The following is a 20,779-nucleotide window of genomic DNA, read 5'->3' as shown; positions in this document are numbered from 1 at the left end:
GATTCAATGTTGATAAATGTAAAGTCCTGCACCTGGGATGTAACAATATCCACTTATACCCTTAATGGGACTGCACTAGGCAAATCCATAATGGAGACGGAGCTTGGAGTCCTTGTAGATAATAAACTTGTCTGTAGCAAGTAATGCCAGTCAGCAGCATCAAGGGCAAATAAGATCTTGACTTGTATTAAATGGGGCAGAGAGTCACGGGAGGAGGGGGTCCCACTGTATAGAGCACTGGTAAGGCCCCATCTAGAATATACCCTACAGTTTTGTCTCCATCACTCAAACAGGACATTATTGTATTAGAGAGGGGACAGAGAAGGGCAACTAAGCTGGTAAAGGGTATGGAAGGTCTATGTATAAATATATAAGGGAACAAGAATAATATATCTAATGCTTTATTTACCAGTAACTCCTTCCTGTAGACATGAGGACATGCACTGAGATTAGACAAAAGGAAGTTCCATGATAAGGAGGGAAAGGGGTGTTACAGGGAGAGCTGGGAAGTGAATCAGGGGTACAGGCTGATACATTAGATAGGTACAAGGAAGGGTCGGATGCTTTATTCACCAGTAGCTCCTCCCAGCAGACAGGAGGGAGCCAATGAGATTAGAGGAGGGAAAGGGGTGTTACAGGGAGAGCTGGGAAGTGAATCAGGGGTACAGGCTGATACATTAGATAGGTACAAGGAAGGGTCGGATGCTTTATTCACCAGTAGCTCCTCCAGCAGACAGGAGGGAGCCAATGAGATTAGAGGAGGGAAAGGGGTGTTACAGGGAGAGCTGGGAAGTGAATCAGGGGTACAGGCTGATACATTAGATAGGTACAAGGAAGGGTCGGATGCTTTATTCACCAGTAGCTCCTCCCAGCAGACAGGAGGGAGCCAATGAGATTAGAGGAGGGAAAGGGGTGTTACAGGGAGAGCTGGGAAGTGAATCAGTGGTACAGGCTGATACATTAGATAGGTACAAGGAAGGGTCGGATGCTTTATTCACCAGTAGCTCCTCCCAGCAGACAGGAGGGAGCCAATGAGATTAGAGGAGGGAAAGGGGTGTTACAGGGAGAGCTGGGAAGTGAATCAGGGGTACAGGCTGATACATTAGATAGGTACAAGGAAGGGTCGGATGGTTCTTCAGAAAGTGAGGAAATACAGTAAGGGATGAATTTTCCCTCTGAGGGAATTTGAGAGGCTTCAGAGGGTTTTTTTTCTTACTCTTTATCAACTAACTGGCAGGTTTGAATTTAATTATAAAAAGTTTAGCTTGATTGATGTGCCATTTGTTCAAACTAAATTACTATGTTACTAAATTGTTACTGAATGCAGCAAATATAGATATACAGCATTACTGAACCAGAGTATTTATGGGTATTTGAGCATACACCATAGATAGCAAAGGGTATTTATTTACTTAAAACTTTATTTGCATTAAAACAAATGATTTTGCACATCCACATAAATGAAAAGATAAAAGCAATAGGCGTCCCTTATAACATAAGTATATACTTCACTTAATTCAACATATGACATTCTTAAACAGCAGACAAGGGCAGTTAAAACTAGAATTCCCAGTGAGAACTGATACTGCAGATAAAAATAACAACTAAATGATATTCCAGAATGTTGGGGTCTGTATGTATTATTCAGTGTATTACACAGTGTATGCAGTGTTATTAGTTGTCAGCTTGTTAGTACAGGTATGGGATCCGTTATCTGGAAACCTGATATCCAGAAAGTTCCGAATTATGGAAAGGCTATTTCCCATACACTCAATTATAATGAAATAATCCAGATTTTTAAAATAGATTTCCTTTTTCTGTGTAATAATAAAACAGTAGCTTGTACTTGATCCAAACTAAGATATACCGGAATTAATCCTTATTGGAAGCAGAACCAACCTATTGGGTTTATTTAATGTTTACATGAAAAAGTATAAAGATCCAAATTATGGAATGATCCATTATCCAGACAAACCTGAGGTCCTGAGCATTCTGAATAACAGGTCCCATACCTGTACCTTGCTGGTCTCAAGTATGTGTGCAACCTGTGTGCAACCTGTGTGCAACCTGTGTGCAACCTGTGTGCAACCTGTGTGCAACGATAAATTTCCCTACTCCTCTCCATGTCAATACATTATGGGATAGCTCCTCCCTCTCCCAATTATAGAACCCGTGCTTAACCAATAAATTCTCACTGAGCACCTCCCACCACGTCTTTTTTTGGGTTCTTTTCTTTCCTAGCTACTTGCAGGAGCAGGTCGCTTCTCGGGGTGTAGCTAGGGCTGCTTTCAGCGTCCTGGAGACAGAGTTTTTTGGGGACGACCCTTTTCTCCAGCAGCATGTCTGTATTCAGCCGGGACCTCCAGGTACTGTGATTGTTGTGTCTCCCTGCTCTTCAAGCCTTGGGCGGCGACTTGGTATCCTTCTCCCACACATATTTTTAAGAACAGGAGGGGATGATGGAAGGTAGGCGGTACTTCGGTACCTTGATGTTGTTCCCAGGAGGGGGGAGCCGGACGGACTCCTCAGACTTTTTGCTTCCTGTGCGGACTTCAGACGCCATCTTGCGATTGGCAAGACAGGTCTACGACGCCGATGTGCAGTGATGTCACGTCCACATCGGTTCCCCTCTAGGAGTAGTGAGTGGCAGTTTGCCAGCAGGGATTGGTGGCTCCTGCAGTGGGTGGAGTCTCCCTGGTTAAATAGAGGAAGAGGAAGAGAGGAAGCATGGCTCAGTTTGCTTGCCATTCTTCTATCCACACGTTGCCCTTAACCTCGGGTCCTTTTTCCCCTTGGTAAGTAGTGGGATTTAAAGGACTAGGACTGGAGTTTAGGTAGTCTCCTTATATATATATATTTTCTGGTAGATTGTCCAGTTCCTGTTTCTGTCCCAGCTGCCATCCCCAAGAAGTCTACAACCCTGAGTTGAGATTAAAAAAAATCCCATGACTCTTTTAATAATGTCTCTTTGTTCCGACAGTGCTATAAGGCTGTCCAGATTAAGAGAAAGATCTAAGGAACATTCTGCACCAAGAGACAGTATTGGTGGACTATGTCACTGCTTGGGTTGCTCGGAGGCCCCACTTGAGAAGAAGCTTGCCAGGCTTGTTTCAATGCTGCTGAGGGACAATCCGCTAGCCCCAGTGCTGACATCCTATCATGGATAAAGCAGGCAGTAGCCAAGGAAGTTCATTCAGCAACAGGAGATAAATGGTACCCGACGGTGGCGACCATCACCCCAGAAGATGATAGAGATTCAAGGGCAGGTTCAATTATGCTAACATCGGATTCTGAAGAAGAAGATGAGGTTCAACATTCTTCTTTTGACTTTGCCCTGGATCAGCCCTTAATCAAAGCAGTGAGAGCTTCTTTGGCTCTTCAGCAGGAGGAACAGGCAACTTCATCTGTATTTTTGACTAAATCCAAGGGGAAAACACAGTCTTTTCCCCTTCATCAGGAAGCACTGGATTTGGTCAAGTCCGAATGGGATATCGTGTACAAACGCAGTTCCACTGCGAGATTTAGTAAACTGTATCCCTTCGGAGAGGAAGACATTAAGGACTTTACTTCTATACCAAAGGTGGATGCTCCAGTTCTCAATCTATCTAAATTGACAGTATTGCCAATCAAAGATCAGGCAACTTTAAAAGACTCTATGGATAAGCGTCTGTAAACTGATTCAAAGAAGGTTTTTTTTAATGGCAGGAGAATCCCTGAATTCTGCAATAGCCAGTCTCTCGATGGTCAAAGCCCTTGAAGTTTGGCTGTCCAATGTGGAATCAGCATTGAAGGAAGATTGAGATAGAGCTGAAATCATACAGGGCCTGAAGGAGCTAAAACTGGGCTCAGCCTTTCTCCTCAATGCCTCAGTGGACCAGATACGCTTAGCATCTAGATGTCTGTCTCTATCTGTCTCGGCAAGAAGAGCCTTGTGGCTTAGATTATGGGAAGCAGATGCGGCATCCAAAGTTGCTCTATGTTCTTTACCATTTCAGGGACAGTCCTTGTTTGGCAATAAGCTGGAAGATTTGATCACAAAGCATCGGGAAGCAAAAGTCGATTGCTGTCTCAAAAAAGAAAGCACAAATACCCTAGTAAACAGTCTTCTAAGGGAAGAAGCCCCTTCAATTTTAGATCTTTTTCGTATGACCATTGGTCCTTTCATTCCAGAGGAGATGCACAAAGATCAAATAACTGGAAAGGGGGTCAGTCGCGATTCTTTCAATTTGCTAGAGGAAGGCTCCCCAACAATTCTCGTAAACAATTCTGAAGGTGGTGCTCCCAGGGGCAAACAGTAGGGGCAAGACTAATGCTGTTTTGGACCGCCTGGGAAAGATCAATAGAAGACAAAAGCATCATACAAGAAGGGTACAAACTAGAGTTCAAGTATCTTCCGTCTCCTACCTATTGCCCATCGTCACTCCCCGCTTGTCCAGGGAAGAAGATTGCTCTCCTTGGGTGCCTTTCAACCTTATTGGCACAGAAGGTAATCATTCCTGTCCTGATGAACGAAAGAGGCCTAGGGAACTATTCAATCTTCTTCATAATCCAGAGATCATCAGGAACATGGCGGACAATCCTGGACCTAGCCATGGTCAATCAGGCATTAAGAGTTCATCATTTCAGAATGGAATCTTTAGAATCAGTCAAGGTGGCCATTGCCACGGGAGATTGTATGTGTTCTCTAGACATATCAGAGATGTCAATCATCATGTCCCAGTCTTCAAACAGGGTCAGAAATTCCTGCGTTTCAAGGTGGTACAAGGACCATTTCCAGTTTCGATGCCTACCTTTCGGTCTATCCAAACCACCAAGAGTATTCTCGTAGGTCCTGGTAACACTAGTAGCCTATCTCCGGTGGCAAGACATTCGTCTGTTTCATTATCTGATGATCTAATAATCCTGGCCTCGTCGAAGGAGCAGAGAGTCCACAGAGACCAATCAATGAAATTCCTGAAATCTCACGGTTGGATTCTGAATCTACAGAAGAGTCAACTTACACCATCACAGACCCTTCAATATTTGGGGGAGATTCTGGACTCCAGGAAGGGGGTTATTTCTCTTTCATTGGAAAGGCAAAGAGCCCTCAGGGAAACAGTGGAATCCATACCTCTTCATCACAGAGTCTCTTCTTATCAATGCTTATCAAAGGTCTTTTATAGTAATATATTGTATAGTGTACACAAAATATGCAGCTGATTCCTGTCCTGGAGGACTGAAGACTTGCTCCTTCTCCCTTAGGCAACTAGGGGTTAAATAATAACAGATGAGAATTGGCCCCGGTCCTCTAACTCAAAGGAACCATTTAGGAGTCAGCATTTCGGGGGTTATGTAATAATATCTAGTACTCTGCCCTGATCTGCTAATTGTAAGAATATTTTTGGGGGTTATGTGATAACATATGGTACTCTACCCAGGTCTACTAACTCATAGGAACCAATCAGGAGTTAGCATTTAGGGGGTTAGGTAATTACATGTAGTACTCTGCTCTGGTCCACTAACTTTTGGGGGTTAGGGGTTAGGTAATAACCTTTGATACTCTGGCTAGGTCTGGTAACTCATAGGAAGCACTCAGGAGCAAGCATTTTAGGGGTTAAATAATTGCATATAGTACTCTGATCCACTAACTCATAGGAATATTTTGGATGTTAGATGACAACATATGGTGCTCTGGCTGGGTCTACTGCCTCATTGGAACCAATCAGGAGCAAGCATTTTGGGGGTTATGATAATGTATGTACTCTAATTCAGGGTTGCTCCTCTAATTCAGGATTGAGCTGGACCAGTAAGATATTGGGGAAAAAACCTGGTGTGCCCCACCGAGCCAGGCCTGTTCCCTCGCCCAAGCCGCACCATAAAAATAAATTAAGATAAAGGTACATGATTTGGCATCTGCGCAGGTGGGCGGCCTTTGTGGACCTCAGGAGGTTGCTAGGAGGACCCTTGAATTCATAGCCCTGGTAGACTACTTGTGCCCCAGTCCAATGCTATTCTTCAGGTGGCCACGACACGCCCACCAACGGCAGGTGCTAGGGCTGAATGATCAGATTAAAAAGAAGACAATGGTCGATTACGGGACTAGGACCAATCCACTAGTCCTCGATCGCCAGAAAAATCAAACCTACCAGATCGATATCTTGGCCAGATATCAGGGAGACATGTCGGAGGCCCCCATACACTGGCAGATCTAAAGGACTGATATCGGCAGCTTTAATCTGCTTGTGAATAGCCAATAGCCACCTTAACTCATAGAGTTTAGGTGATAACATATAATACTTTGCTCAGGTCCTTGAACTTATAGGAACCAATTAGTAGTATGCATTTTGGGGGGGATAGGTGATAACATATGGTGCTCTGTCCAGGTAGCTACATTTGGTATGATGCCCTGAAAATTAAGTCAAAGGAAAATTGTAGTGGTTAGTTGATAAAATATGGTACTCTGCCCTGGTCCATTAACTCATAGGAACCAAAAAGGATTCCTTCATTCAGTAAATAAAGAAAATATATATATTATTTTTCCTATTACTAAATCTGCGAAGACATGCAGAAACATCAGCTCAGCTTTCCAGAATATGTGGCAGGTGCACTTAGATACATTTGTAACAATTTAAGTTAAGCAAAGAAACAATTGCAACAATTTAAGATAAGTAAGTCTCTTGGGGAAACTGCGACTTGCAGCTTAAAGGGCAATTCACCCTCATTAGCAAAACTGTGATAACATAAAAACCACAGAAATGTGTTCAAACTTTCATAACCTGGGATATTTTGTAAAATGGACACAAAAATTAAAGGGTGTGTCTATAAAAAAAAAAGGGGCATGGTCAATAAAATTCACCATGCTGCAAAACTTTTTGTCCCTCATTCTATTTTCAAACTGCTGGGAGGTATGACTATATAGTAGAGCCTCAACTAGATTTCTCCTTCTTATCAGAATGCGGCGCTGCATTATCGTCCATATGAGTCAATCCTCAGAAGCTGATCCATACTGCGCACCTATGGTTGTAGCAATGGGCAGAATTATTATTAAACACTAGTATACTTATATATTCACTTATTATGTTCCTTCTGTACAATTACTAGGTTACTAGCCCCCTCTAGAGGCCATTGGATGAAATGTAGCTTTATTTTGCTGGATTTCATAGGTCACAATAACAAAGGGGAGGGCATGGTGCTAACTGTCGAAATCTGCAACAAACTGCCATGTATCTTGCACTTTTGCACTATTGCACTCTGCACCCCTGCGCTGCACAAAGACCTGCATCTCCCTATGAACATAGGAGCACTCTCTGTATTTAGCAGTATTGTATTCATGATGGGGAGGCACATAGGTGTCCCCCTGCCTGTCCCCTAAGTTAGGGTGCATGGGGTGCAAAGGAGCCCTGTATTTAACACCTGTCCTATAGCTGATGTTAATAACAGGATCACCTTGTAGCCACCAGCACTGCACTCTGAGCCTCTGCACTTTCAGAGAGACCAATGTGGATCCCAGCAGATCTGTGTCCTATATCAGCCCAGCCAGGCCCATAATCATCTGCTTCTGAGGACATGGCTGCCTTGTCTGTGTATTTCAGTAACAGGGATACGTTGAGATTTAGGTGCAAACTACTGCCAGTGAGAGGGGCGTAACTACAGAGGAAGGAGACCCTATGAGGCCCAAATAAAGAGCAATTTCAACATATATTGGTAAAACAGGACAACCTTTGTTGGGGGCCCTAAAATTAATTTGCTGTGGGGCCCAGTAACATCTATTTATGCCACTGCCTGTGGGTAACTGGACTGTTACTGTGGGTCACTGGGTGAGGGTGGATAAATCAGGGTGATGTGAACTTTATTCCTCTAGAAGGAACAACTGGAAACCTATAAAACCAATGTCCTCTTGGTTCCAGCTTTGATGTCCTCCCCAATTATTCTCTCTCTCTCTCTCTCTCTCTCTCTCTCTCTCTCTCTCTCTCTCTCTCTTCTCTCTCTCTCTCTCTCTCTCTCTCTCTCTCTCATTGGCTGTCCAGATAGAAATAATATCAAACCATTTCAAACTATTTGAAGGGCCAGGGAAAGGGTTTGGGTCCCAAAAAAGGCAGGCCCCAATGTGGGGCTATTGTTCAGGGTCTTTAGCTTTGCTATTGGTATTAACCATTGCCATTCCAAAACCTCTTTGATTCTTTGATGTGTGCTGAACTTCTAGGGATTTTCTAAACAAAAGGCACTACTGTAGGTCACATCTCACATGTTGGGAGTATGGTGGCCTGATTAGTCCAAATGCAGTTCTGCCATGTGGAGGTGCAGCACCAATAAAGGACCTTGTGCACCTACAGCTCAGAGGGAAATGTGAGCAAATTAATTGTGAAATATGATAGGATGGTGGAAGCTTCTGCTGGAGACACAAGTCCATTGTCACATTTGGTGGAGGCCCGGACTGATAATCTGTGGACACGGGCAAATGCCCGAGGGGCCGCTCTGCTTTGTGTATAAGAGGGCCGCCCGCTGTCTGATTACATGCGGAGCAGAGCTTCACTTGTTTACTATTAATCACAGCCAGGCAGCAGTATCCCTACCTGTAATGAGAGGGAGGGAGAGAGAGAGAGAGAGAGAGAGAGAGAGAGGGAGGGAGAAGAGAGAGAGAGGGAGGGAGAGAGAGAGAGGGAGAGAGGGAGAGAGGGAGAGAGGGAGGGAGGGAGGGAGGGGGGAGGGAGAGGAGGAGGGAGGGAGGGAGGGAGGGAGAGAGGAGAGGGAGGGAGAGAGAGAGAGGGGAGGGAGGGAGGAGGGAGGGAAGAAAGAGAGGGAGGGGGGGAGGGAGGGAGGGAGGGAGGGAGGGAGGGAGGAAGGGGAGGGAGGAGGAGGGAGGGAGGGAGGGAGGGAGGGAGGGAGGGAGGGAGGGAGGGAGGGAGGGAGGGAGGGAGGAGGAGGAGGGAGGGAGAGAGGGAGGGAGGGAGGGAGGGAGGGAGAGAGGGAGAGGGGGGGACTGCAGAAAAACTTAGAATTTTTCCTGGGAAGCTGTGGAAAAGTATTTTTTTTCTGGGGCAAAGGAGAGCTGATACTGAAATTGGATGAGAGGATTACACTGAGAGTGGAGCAGTAGTGTCAGCAGTCTGAAGAAACAGCACAGAGCTCTCAGGTGAGCAGCATTTCAAATTCTTTGGTTGGTGGGGGGGGGGCGCATTTCTACTGTACATTGTGAGCTGTGGGGCACTTTGAATTATTTTTAGTCTGCTTCAGCCACAACTTTTCCCATACAGAGAACCCTTGATTCTCATGTTCCAGTAGAAAAGGAAAAAAGCAAATCTAAGAAAATGTAAAGGAGTTCTGTAAAATGATGGTTTAACTGCAATTTAGAAGGGGAGGCAGGGAGCATTGTTTTTTTTTATCAGGAAGACAGAAGTGTGACAAACATATTAGCCCTAATGTTCTTGCACAGTTTTACTGGAGTGTTTTATAGAATGTCCTATTTATAGCAACTTTGCAATTGGTCTTCATATTTTAACTTTTTATTAATTATTTACTACCTATCTCTGCTTTCAAATGATGGTCACTTACTATTGCTCTGAAAGGCTACAAATGTATTATTATTATTATTATTAAGTAACTCATGTATTGCTATTCATAGGGGTATAATTATCAAAAAGTGAAGTTAAGAGATCACCACAGTTCTCTAGAGTGAAATTCCGTCACTCTCCATTAATTTCTATGGGATTCTTATTTATCAAAGGGTGAAAGTTCACCCTTTGATAAATATGCCTTTAAAAATCCTATAGAAACGAATGGAAAGTGGAGGAATATCACTCTAGAGAACTGCGGTGATCTCTAACTTCACTCTTAAAAAACTCTTAAAAATATGACTCTCTAAATATTCCCCAAGTCTCTCATTCAAGCCACTGCCTGGTTTCTAGGCTAAATAAGACCCTAGCAACCAGATAGCTGAAAAACCACAAATAATGAATGACGACCAGTTAATTTTTTTAATAAATGATTCTGTATGATCTGTGAAATTATGGACATACTGTGACTTATTATTGGAATTGCCTTTGGCATCTTGCCTTTAATAAATAAACTGGGGCTGATTTACTCACTAATGCTGAATTGCAGTAAAAATTAGAAGTCCGCACTCACCCACAAAATTCAGTAGAAGAAGGTGCAGGTCTATGGTGGCCACTTCCACCTGTTCTGTATACACGATCAGCAAGTAGCACCACACGTGAAGTATTTTCTATTTAAGCCTTTATTGAAAAGACCTGGGTGCTCAAGCTTGAAGTGTAAATGTAGGATACAAAACGATGGCACTCACAGGATTTTCAACAAAAAGTAAACAAAGGTGTCAAAAAAAGAAAAGGTTTATTTATCCAACGTTTCGGTACCACACAGGAACATTAGGAGCATTATAATCTACATTTTGTGGGGGGGTTGGAGGGATCGGCGTCAAAATTTCGGTCGCCGGAGTCAAATTTTGGTCTCAGGCGTTTTGGATGTGCGGCGGCAAATTCCGAGAAGCTGCGTCAAATTCGGCGACCTGGGGGCCCCTGTTATAAACAGTGTTTATAAGGATATAATTTACAGTCTGGTCCCATAGGGAAATTATCAGACTGTAGATTATATATATATATATATATACACTCATGTGTAAGTACATTTCTATGTGGGCTGCTTTGATTTTTTTGCCAGGGCTGCTTTTTACTCCAAGTCCGGCCCTGGGTGGAGGTCCCATCATGCTGTGGGGCTGTGTGGCTAGTTCAGGGACTACTAAAGTCCAGAGTCGGATGAATTCAACCCAATATCAACAAATTCTTCAGGATAATGTTCAAGCATCAGTCACAAAGTTGAAGTTCCGCTGCAGGGGTCGGATATTCCAACAAGACAATGACCCTAAACTCACTTGGAAATCTACAAAGACATTTATACAGAGGGACAAGTACAATATTCTGGAGTCCCCCGACTTGAATATCATGGAAAATCTATGGGATGAGTTGAAGCAGACTGTCCATGCTCGGCAGCCATCAAATTTAACTGAACTGGAGAGATTTTGTATGGACCAATGGTCAGAAATAGCCACATCCACAATCCAGACACTCATCAAAGGCTATAGGAGGTGTCTAGAGGCTGTTACATTTGTAACTAAGTATTGATGGAATATCTCTGTTGGGGTGCCCACATTTATGCACCTGTCTAGTTTTTTGTTATGTATTTTCTGTTAATCCAATAAACGTTATGTCACTGCTGAAATACTACTGTTTCCATAAGGCAAGTTATATATTAATAGGAAGTTGCTACTTTGAAAGCTCAGCCAACGATAAACAAAACGCCAAAGAATTAAGAGGGGTTCCCAAACTTTTTCATATGACTGTATAGCGTCTATGTATTAGTGCTGTATATTTATATAATACAGTGGTACAATAGTAATTACAGAAGTGCTGATATCGAGACAAAATAAAAGTGGAGATTTGTCGTATTTGTCGTATTTCTCACCATATTCACAAACCTCTATCTCCACTTCTGTCAATTTGTCTTTTAAACACACAGTTTCCAGATTTTGTTTCCAACATTTTCAACACCTTCTTTTTGTGGATTTGTCTTTAGCTCTTCCCAATCCTGTCAGTGCGTCGTCATTATGGGGGAGCTCATGCTGCATTGCCTATAATTTGAGTTCATTTCTCTTATCCTAATTGATGAATGCAGTACCACATGACTTATATCCATTAGGTGCTATCTCCTGTTAAAGGGTAAGTTAATTCTACTCTTAGCGCCTGAGCAGAAATCTTCCATTCCAACTCCTCAACTACATCACTTACACTTGCTACCAATGTAACTGTGGCTCATTGCACATCTAGACCTGCACAGTCACCCCCATCCATGAAAGGACGAAGAATAACCATGACTTTTGAAATGAATAATGGCAACTAATTGCTATACCACAAAGTCCTCGGTTCATCCAGGAGGCAGTCAGGGACTTGTGCATTAACCTACGGCCACTGAGACGCTGTGATCTGCTGCAATGGTGGGTTTTTTAAAAGTTGTGCGACCAATAGCCATGTGTGTCTTTGCCCTAACTGCTGCACTAGCCCAAGATCCCATTTGGGTGCCAGAGTGTTACAGCTTCTTGATCAACAAGATGGATGTTGGGAAGAGAAGGGACACCGTAGAACTAACCCTGCTCAGCAGTTCTCTAGTTCTGGTCCTGCATTGGGGGAACAGGTAAGTTGGTGCCAGAGACATGTTGGGGGTGGGCTGGGGGTTGTGTTCTGCTACTACAGATGATAAACATTTACCAGGGAGACTTTTTATTTCCCTTTAAATTTACTACTGGGGAAGCAGTGGGTGTGACGGCACATGGGTCAACCCAACTAGTAGGGCCTCCAAGAGTCACCATGTTGGTACAAAGAGGCTTCAAGGTAAATGCCATTGAGTGTCACATCTTCCAGTGGGGGGGGCAGACTGGGGGTGGCCAGGCCACTGTGAATAAAGATTTATACAATACTCAAAATGCCAATATTGTCTTGTTCAATAAGCTAAAACTAGCAAAATAATTCAAATGTGAGATAAAACATATTTTGTCACCTATTGTATAGGCCAATAGGCTGCTGATCCCCAACAATGTGCTAATGAGCCCCCCATAACTGCCTCTGTAAATGGGGTGAATGGAGATTGGAGGAAGCAGGAGGACGAGTTACACTCTGGTTTTGTTGTTAACGACATTCACAAAAGAATCTGTAAAATGTCTTTCTTTTGACCAAAAACTGGAAAGTGTCGGTTGAGTCAGTGAATTTCTGTTTGTGAATGGGAAGATTGTGTTTACACACGTTGTAACATCACATTTACTGCAACAAAATACTTCCTCCACTTTTGTGAATTCCCATAGGGTTAGCAGTCTCTATGGCTTTAAATCCCCCACACTTTCATTTCCCTACTTGCTGGGCAGACGTCTCTGTATCTAAGTTAACTTATTTCATTATCTTAAGTCCATATTGTGTCATATCTATGTTATGTCTCACATTATTTAGTTATTGGAAAGGGGTGTCACTTCCTCTTTGTCAAGAGCGCGAAGAGACGCGTCTGCTCCCGGCGGCTTAGAATCCAAGATGGCCGCGCCCAGGCGGCCCACGTGGGTGCTAGGACGCCGACGCTGCAATGCCGGCGTAAGGACGCAGGCGATGACGTCACTATGGTGCCAAATTCAACTATAAAAGGGTGCCCAGGATGCCAGAAAGGCGCCCAAGAATAGGATTTGCTGCCATAGAGCCTGGGTTCCTGTTGTGTTTCCTGATTCCAGCCTTGATTCCTGCTCCCTGGCTGTGTATCCTGATCTACCTGCCATTGAACTCTTGCCTGGACTCTGACCATCCGATTGCTTAACCCTTTGGACACCGCGACCTTGCTCCCTCAAGAAGGCTTCCTCCTACATCCTGACTACCTCCCTGGAGTGAGCTCCCGGCTCCCTGACACTCTTTGGCCTCCCTTTTTTTTCCTAGTTGGATGTGTTGGGGAACCGCAACATTTGTTTGCCTATGCTTTGTGTTCTGTCTGTGAAGTGCCACATTGATAGATGATAGAAATGATATCATGATAGAAATGTTCCCTTCTGATGTAGGTTTGGTTCTGATCATTGACAGTGAGGCCCAGATGGATCGGGTCAGTGGCTGGGCTGTTGCTAAATCAGCAATGGAAGAGAACATTCGATGGGGGCTTTTAAGGGAATTGTCAGAACACCAGTGTTATAGTCGTTGATTATTAAATCCTGGGGGGACCTTAGGGTCCTATAATGTATCAGAGAAATTTCAGGTTTATGCTCAAGTATTAAGCACTAGGAGTTTTCCCTCAGGGCGACATTACTGGGGTGCAGATTGTCGTTCCACAAACAGTGGTGGGTTGGGGTGGCCTATTGCAGTATAGAGGGGGGGACTCCCTTATTGGGGATAATAACAAGTTCTGGGCTGTGGAGAAACATAGTAACTCAGTTCTAGTGACTCATGACAGAAAGAGCTCAACAATCTCCTACTAATTACTTTGCATTTGGTTACAAAATCCGAGTGTATCTGGACTATGAGGCCGGACGTCTGTCCTTCTATGAGCTGAGTGAGCCAATCAGACACTTACACACCTTCACTGTCACATTCACTGAGCCCCTCCATGTTGCATTCTGGGTAAAGGAGGGCAGTGTGACTGTTGTTGGCTAGAACTGGGCCCAACAAATGTGATACGTGAGAGTACAACACCCAGTCCGTAGTGTTGGTAGGAATGAGTGATAAAGCAGCAGATGCAGAGGGGTAGAATGCTGCCACTTACACTGCCCATTGTACTAGTATATGATGAAGCCACATTTATAGCCAGTGGTTCACTGGGGGCAGGGGGGGTATGTGCCCAAAATGTTTCCACCTGGTTCTGAATGTTCACGCAGGTGAGTGGGAGGCAGAAATTTTTGGTATGATCCACACATCATTCTGCACCTACTTCTCCCCCCAAAATGATCTTCTGTGGCCCCTCTGTATATTTACTGTTCTACTTCTGCCCTATTGAATTGCTATTTTATATATATATATATACCTCTATAAATAGATATATTGGTAACCGGAATAAACATGACTAGCATCTGAATACAGGCTGAGATTTTGGGGGGAGAAAAATATTTATTATACTTCTGAGTCTATTTTTGTGCCTGAATGTGGGAGAGAATTTCCTTATGTTCATGTAAATGTCTGTATTTCCTTTCTGACAAACACAGCAGCACTGTCTTGCTTTATGGCAGAAGCATGAAGTTGCTACAGCGGCAGGTAAACAAGTCGCTTCAGCAAAGAAATGAGCCCTAACATGAAGTATAAAAGTTGTGAGGTGATTAGAGCAGTGACAGACATCTCACCTCTTCTGTGGAACCAGAGCACTGAGGGACCAGACCAACTGACAGGACATACAGGGGGGAGTTAGGGAAAGTCCAAAGGTTCTACTCAGTGTGTGGCTATGATTGTCTCACAGTGGTCTGTCAGGGACTATTTATAACTTAATTAGAACATAATAAATATTAAAAGATACAAATGTACATGTTGTAGTCCTGCTCAGTATATTGGTACAATCCAAGTAATGTTCCTTGCAGATGAGAGATATCTGGTGAATAATCATATATACATTAGCACCGGGGCTGTAAGACTGTCAAGTACAGACAAGCTGTTAAATCTGTGGAGGTACAGATTGAGCCCAGGCTGTTCCCTGCCAAGCTGCTAGAGACTCAGAAGGAGAAAGGTGCCACTGGTGAGATTGATCCTGCTGCAGAGCTGCCTGTAATCTCCAGTGTGAATTCCTCTGAGAGCACCCCGGTGAGTGAGCCACCCAAGGGAGGATACTGGCACGGATACAATTGTGGGGCCCCAAAGTGAAGACAAGTTTTGTGTATTTACCTGCTATGTGGCAGCTGCTGCTAAATTCCAAAGGAAGAGGTAGCGCTACCTGGGTAGGTAGGTCAGACGTGTCCCCAAGTTCTTTCATTATTGTTTATATAAAGTTTATATCTGTTTCAATTGCAAACTGTGTGATTTATTTGTCCTAGTGGAAATTCCCTGAGGTGTGCTTCTCACTGTTAACTAGGTGGAGGCACTGCGCTGTAATTCCCAGTTCCTGGTCATACGCAAAAGGGACTCGGGGCCCCTGGATTGCCAAAGGTAAATTGCTATTTAAAGAAACAGTAACCAAATTACGGTTAAACTGATATAAATGATCCTGCACTGGGGACACATGGGGTCAGACTCCTTTTTAATATCACAGTCCCACAGTTTGACTATAAATGGAATAAATAAATAAATATACAGTTCAGGTCCTTTTCCAATGATTCTTATACCCCAGCTATTTTTACTTGGCCCAAATACCTCCTGTCCTGACTCTGACTCTGAACCTGGACTTTGTTTTTCTGCCAGTTCCTCATTTGTGTTTTACAATATTTGTTAATAATTCCTGTGTTGGGCAAGTGAACCCCAAAATAAAAAATGTGGCCAATAAAAGAAAACATCATTCTAAGCAACTTTCCAATTATAAATTTATTAACAATAAAGTCATTTGCAAAACCAATGGCTATGAAAAGCAACATTTGCTGAACTCCTGGTTGTTACTGTTTAAACAATGTTGCAAAAGTCTTGGCAGCAAAGACAGGTCTGTTATTCAGCCGCTTTGTCTTACGTTGTATCAACAGTCTGAACCAGCAGTGCAGAGAATAGAAAGGGGCAGACACTTTTTTTTTTCAACATGTATTCTTTACTTATACTACATGTTGTTTCCCGATGTGTCATTATGTGGAGTGTCCGGAGCCGTTGCTCTTCCTTCACTCTCAGGACATTTGTATGTTATGCCTATAATCCCCTCTGCGTAGGAGGATACACATTTTCTATATCTACGAATGCATAAAAAAATTTGTTATGAGAAAAGTGTATGCTGTTTTTTCATCCAATAAAAAGTTTTGAAAGAAAGGGACAGACACTGCTTCCAATAGCAATACATAGACACATAACCATAGAAAAATGTATATTGGAAAGTTGTTTAGAATGATGTTTTCTTTAATTTCTTTCAGTTACACAGCACACGGGCTCCTCACAACCAGCAATTCCCACACCCAGGCCTTCCCTTGATTCTCTTTTCCCCCGATATATCCTGGGGCTCTCCACAAGCAATAGGCACCCCCACTTCCCAGCCAATCACATTGTTCCCTACCTGTAACTGGGCTGCAATGGAGGTAGAACTGGAAGCTGGCAACTGTCTGTCTCTGTGCGCACAGCAAGCACTCTCGTCCCTCTCATTCACTCCTCTGTCTGTCTCTGTACCCACAGCAAGATAATATTTTGTGTGTTATTACTTCAGAATGTGGGTGCCATTACTCCACACTGGGGGGTACATAGAGGGTTGGGGGATATGGGATCTGTTTCCATGTTCTGATAAAATGTCCCCTGCGCAGGACCGAAAAAAAACCAGTCCAATAAAACGAAGTCTGTCCCATGAGTGCTGCTTAGTTATGTTAATCTTCATTTATTCTACAGCAGCACCAGGGCACAACATACACATACGCTCCTCATTATATGAACATAAAGAAAATATTCAACAGTAGAGGATCCAATATACACAAGGAATTGTTTCCTGTAAACTGGAGCCATGGGGGTTAATAAAAGGGAGACAAAGCCCAGTGGGAGGGGTTAGAGGAACAAGGGGCGAGTCTCTTAGAGACACAAACGTGAGTTTCGATTCCTGTTCCTGATTTCAGTGATGGCGACTGCAGATCTGAGAGACGAGCTGAGCTGCTCCATCTGTCTGATCCTTTATACTGATCCTGTATCCCTGCCGTGTGGGCACAACTTCTGCCAGGTCTGTATTGGGACAACATGGGACACCCAGGAGGGATCTGGGGCTTATTCCTGCCCTGAATGTAGAGCAGAGTATCAGGAACGCCCTGCCCTGTACAGGAACAGAACTCTGGGGAACATAGCAAAGCGACTCCTGACTATTCACCCAGAACCTGAATGTACTGAGATCTTCTGCACCTACTGTGTCCTCTCTCCTGTACCTGCTGCTAAATCCTGTCTGCACTGTGAGGCTTCTCTGTGTGATACCCACCTGAGGGGGCACAGCCAGTCACACAAGCACATCTTAACTGCCCCCACACGTTCTTTTGGGGAGAGGAAATGCCCCCAACATGATGAACCCCTCAATTATTACTGCCCCAATGACTCCGCCTGTATCTGTGAATCCTGCTGTCGGATTGGGGAGCACAGGGGCCACAGGGTGGAGCTGCTGAGTGAGGCCTCTGAGAAGAAGAAAGAGAAACTGAGGAAAGTTGTGGAGAAACTGAGGCCAGAGAGAGAGGAGACTGAGAGAGGAGCCCAGAGACTGCAGGAGCGCAGGAGAGAAGTGGCAGAAAAAGCAGCCGGTGAGACAGAGAGAGTCGCTGCCCTGTTTAGAGACATCAGGGAACAGCTGGAAGCCCTAGAGAAGCGACTCCTGAGTGACATCTCCAGCCAGAAAGAGAAGCTCTCACTCACACTCACTGATCTGATGGAGCAGCTGGAAATAAAGAAGGACGAGCTGTCCAGGAAGATCCGTCACATTGAGGAGCTGTGCAACATGGCAGATCCACTCACTGTCCTACAGGAATGGGAATCACATGGAGCTGAATTCTGTGGGGCAGATAATAAGCCCATAGGGAGAGATGATATGAAGGTTCCACCAGTAGAGGATCTGGATGTGTTTCTGCTTTCAGAGATAATGATACAGGGCTTGGAAGGAAAAGTCAGTGAGATAAAAAGAAGCTACTGCTCCCGGGAGAACCCGTTCCTGTATCTGGATGGTAACACGGCTCATCGTCTGTTAAAGATTTCAAATAACAGTAAAACAGTAGAACAGTGCCCTGCACAGCTCAATAATGCTAATCATGAGACATCAATGACATTTCAGACTTGTACCCAGGTATTAAGCACCAGGAGTTTACCCACAGGGCGACATTACTGGGATGTAGATTGTAGCAAATCAAAACAGTGGCGGGTAGGGGTGGCCTATAACAGTATAGAGAGGGGGGGGGGAAATAATTCACTGATTGGGAATAATAACAAGTCCTGGGTGGTGGTGGAAGGTTACAGAATTAACAATATGAATTTAAGATATTTATATAACATTTCAGTGATACATGATGGAAAAAGTTTATGTGACCTGCAAGGCAGATCTGGGCCCATTAATAAAATCCGAATGTATCTGGACTATGAGGCCGGACGTCTGTCCTTCTATGAGCTGAGTGAGCCAATCAGACACTTACACACCTTCACTGCCACATTCACTGAGCCCCTCCATGTTGCATTCTGGGTAGGGGAGAACAGTGTGACCATTACTGAATAGAGAAAGAGCCTTCTTCTCTGCAATTAGGCTACATGACCCCTTGGATGGGATCCTTAACTTCTATAACCCTGCCCCCCATATGTTAGTGGGTGTAAGACCCCCAGTGTATAGTGGGGGGAGAGGGGGCTGTTGTGTCTTGTCACTGATTATATGAAATGGGTGGAAGTGATGATGATGATGATAAAATAAGGACATTAGTTCCTATACTAATAGATACTACTGAGGCTTACAGTGTTGTGTAAATTGTCATTTGTGAAGACCCTGGAGACAAATGAAATGGCAACATGTGATTGTATTTATATATAGCCCTGCCGTATAGAACTTTCATATTGAATAATGAGCAAATTCAGGGGTCACTGTCATGATACAGATGCTGTCGTTTTCAATACCATTTCACACTGTGGGCTTTGCAAATAATTCATTCTAGAATGACCCAGAACCAATCAGTACCAGCACCAAGCACTTTCTATCTGTCAGCTACTGTCTATTTAATCCTTTTCCCTCTGTCACATACACTGAGTTTTTCTTGCTATATTACTGCTGGGTGCTATTCTCACATCTGTCACTAGGTGGCACATGGGAGCACATTCAGCAGTGCAGAACTGGAGCTGGTTTTGAGCTTATTTTGAGCTGTAGGAAGCTGAAACCTGGCCAAGACTTGGCTTTTTGGAAGGGTAAAGACTGGGATCTTTATGTATGTAATAAATCTGAGGCACAAATACCCACAAGAAAAAACAAAAAAAAAACAAAAAAAAAAAATATATATATAGTAATAAAGGATGTAGGAGCTGCCATATTTCTGACTAAGGAGCAGTTAGGGCTGTGGGACCAAGAAATCTCTGATATAACAACCTTGTTATCTCTTATAATAATCCTATTATCATAAACAATAGTCTTCTTGTCTCACATAATAGCCTTGTTTTCTCATATAATAACATTATTATCTAATAACATAGCCTCGGTATCTTATATAATAGCCTTACACACAGTAGCCTTGGTATCTCATATAATACCCTTATTATTATATACAATAGCCTGGTATCTCATATAATTATCTAATTATCATAAACAATGGTCTTCTTGACTTACATATAAGTCTCATATAATAACATTATTATCTAATAACGTAGCCTCGGTATCTTACATAATAGTCTTACACACAGTAGCCTTGGTATCTCATATAATAACCTTATTATTATATATAATAACCTGTTATCTCATATAATTATCTTATCATAACCTTCTTGTATCACATCCTTATTACCCTTATTATCACACCCAATAACCTTGGTTTCTTATACAATAACCTTGGTATTTCATATCAGTGTATTATTTGATGATCTCTGCAATAAAGATATTTTCTGTGGCAGCTGTGGTATTTTCTTGTCTGGTCAGGAAAGTAATGATGGCGCCACTGGTGGGAGAAGGGCAGTTACCCAGGGCCACAATAGTTCTCTTTAAATTAAATGACTGGATCTCAGAGCATTTCATTGGGCCATGATGTACAGTATCTAGTAGTGATAATTCTACATCAGATGGACTTACTGAGTCATTCTGAACCTTGTTATTTAGCCAGTAGAGTGCTCCCCCATTGGGGTTATGTTAGGGGGTTAAGCCCCCAGAAAAAGATCCTGGATGGGAGTGGTTCACCCTCAGCTACACAATAACAAGGGGCCAGGCTTCTCAATATCTTGGCACTGGGGGTGGTGGAGTTGGAACCAAACAGCTGATCCTCACAATCATCTGGGCCCCCCTTGTTTCCCAGGACCCCCATAGTCTCAGGGTGTGTGCATGGTCGTTACACCACCGGTTCCCCAACATTCTAAACCTTTGAGGCAGTGGCCACATTAAGGGAGCCCAGAGCAGTGGTTGGGGGGCTTAGCATGAAGCACATTTGGGGTAAGATTTAGGAATAAACATTTATTTGTCTCCTAATGTACAT

At 43.5% G+C, this 20,779-nt stretch overlaps 1 protein-coding gene across 1 annotated transcript in view; it reads left to right on the top strand.

The window, feature by feature from the left end:
• trim39l.1.L (tripartite motif containing 39 like gene 1 L homeolog) overlaps positions 1-20,206 on the top strand; it is a 101,719-nt gene extending 81,513 nt beyond the window's left edge. The window contains exon 4 of the mRNA XM_041582872.1: positions 17,200-20,206. Coding sequence (XP_041438806.1) covers positions 17,218-18,837 — 1,620 coding nt within the window. The 5' untranslated portion in view covers positions 17,200-17,217 and the 3' untranslated portion in view covers positions 18,838-20,206. The remainder of the gene's footprint in view (positions 1-17,199) is intronic.
• The last annotated feature ends 573 nt before the right edge of the window (positions 20,207-20,779 follow it).

The sequence above is a fragment of the Xenopus laevis genome, chromosome 2L, assembly GCF_017654675.1.
Source record: "Xenopus laevis strain J_2021 chromosome 2L, Xenopus_laevis_v10.1, whole genome shotgun sequence".
In the NCBI taxonomy this organism is placed as follows: domain Eukaryota; kingdom Metazoa; phylum Chordata; class Amphibia; order Anura; family Pipidae; genus Xenopus; species Xenopus laevis.
Note: the sequence above shows the minus strand (reverse complement) of the source record. Positions and strands in the feature narration are given on the sequence as shown.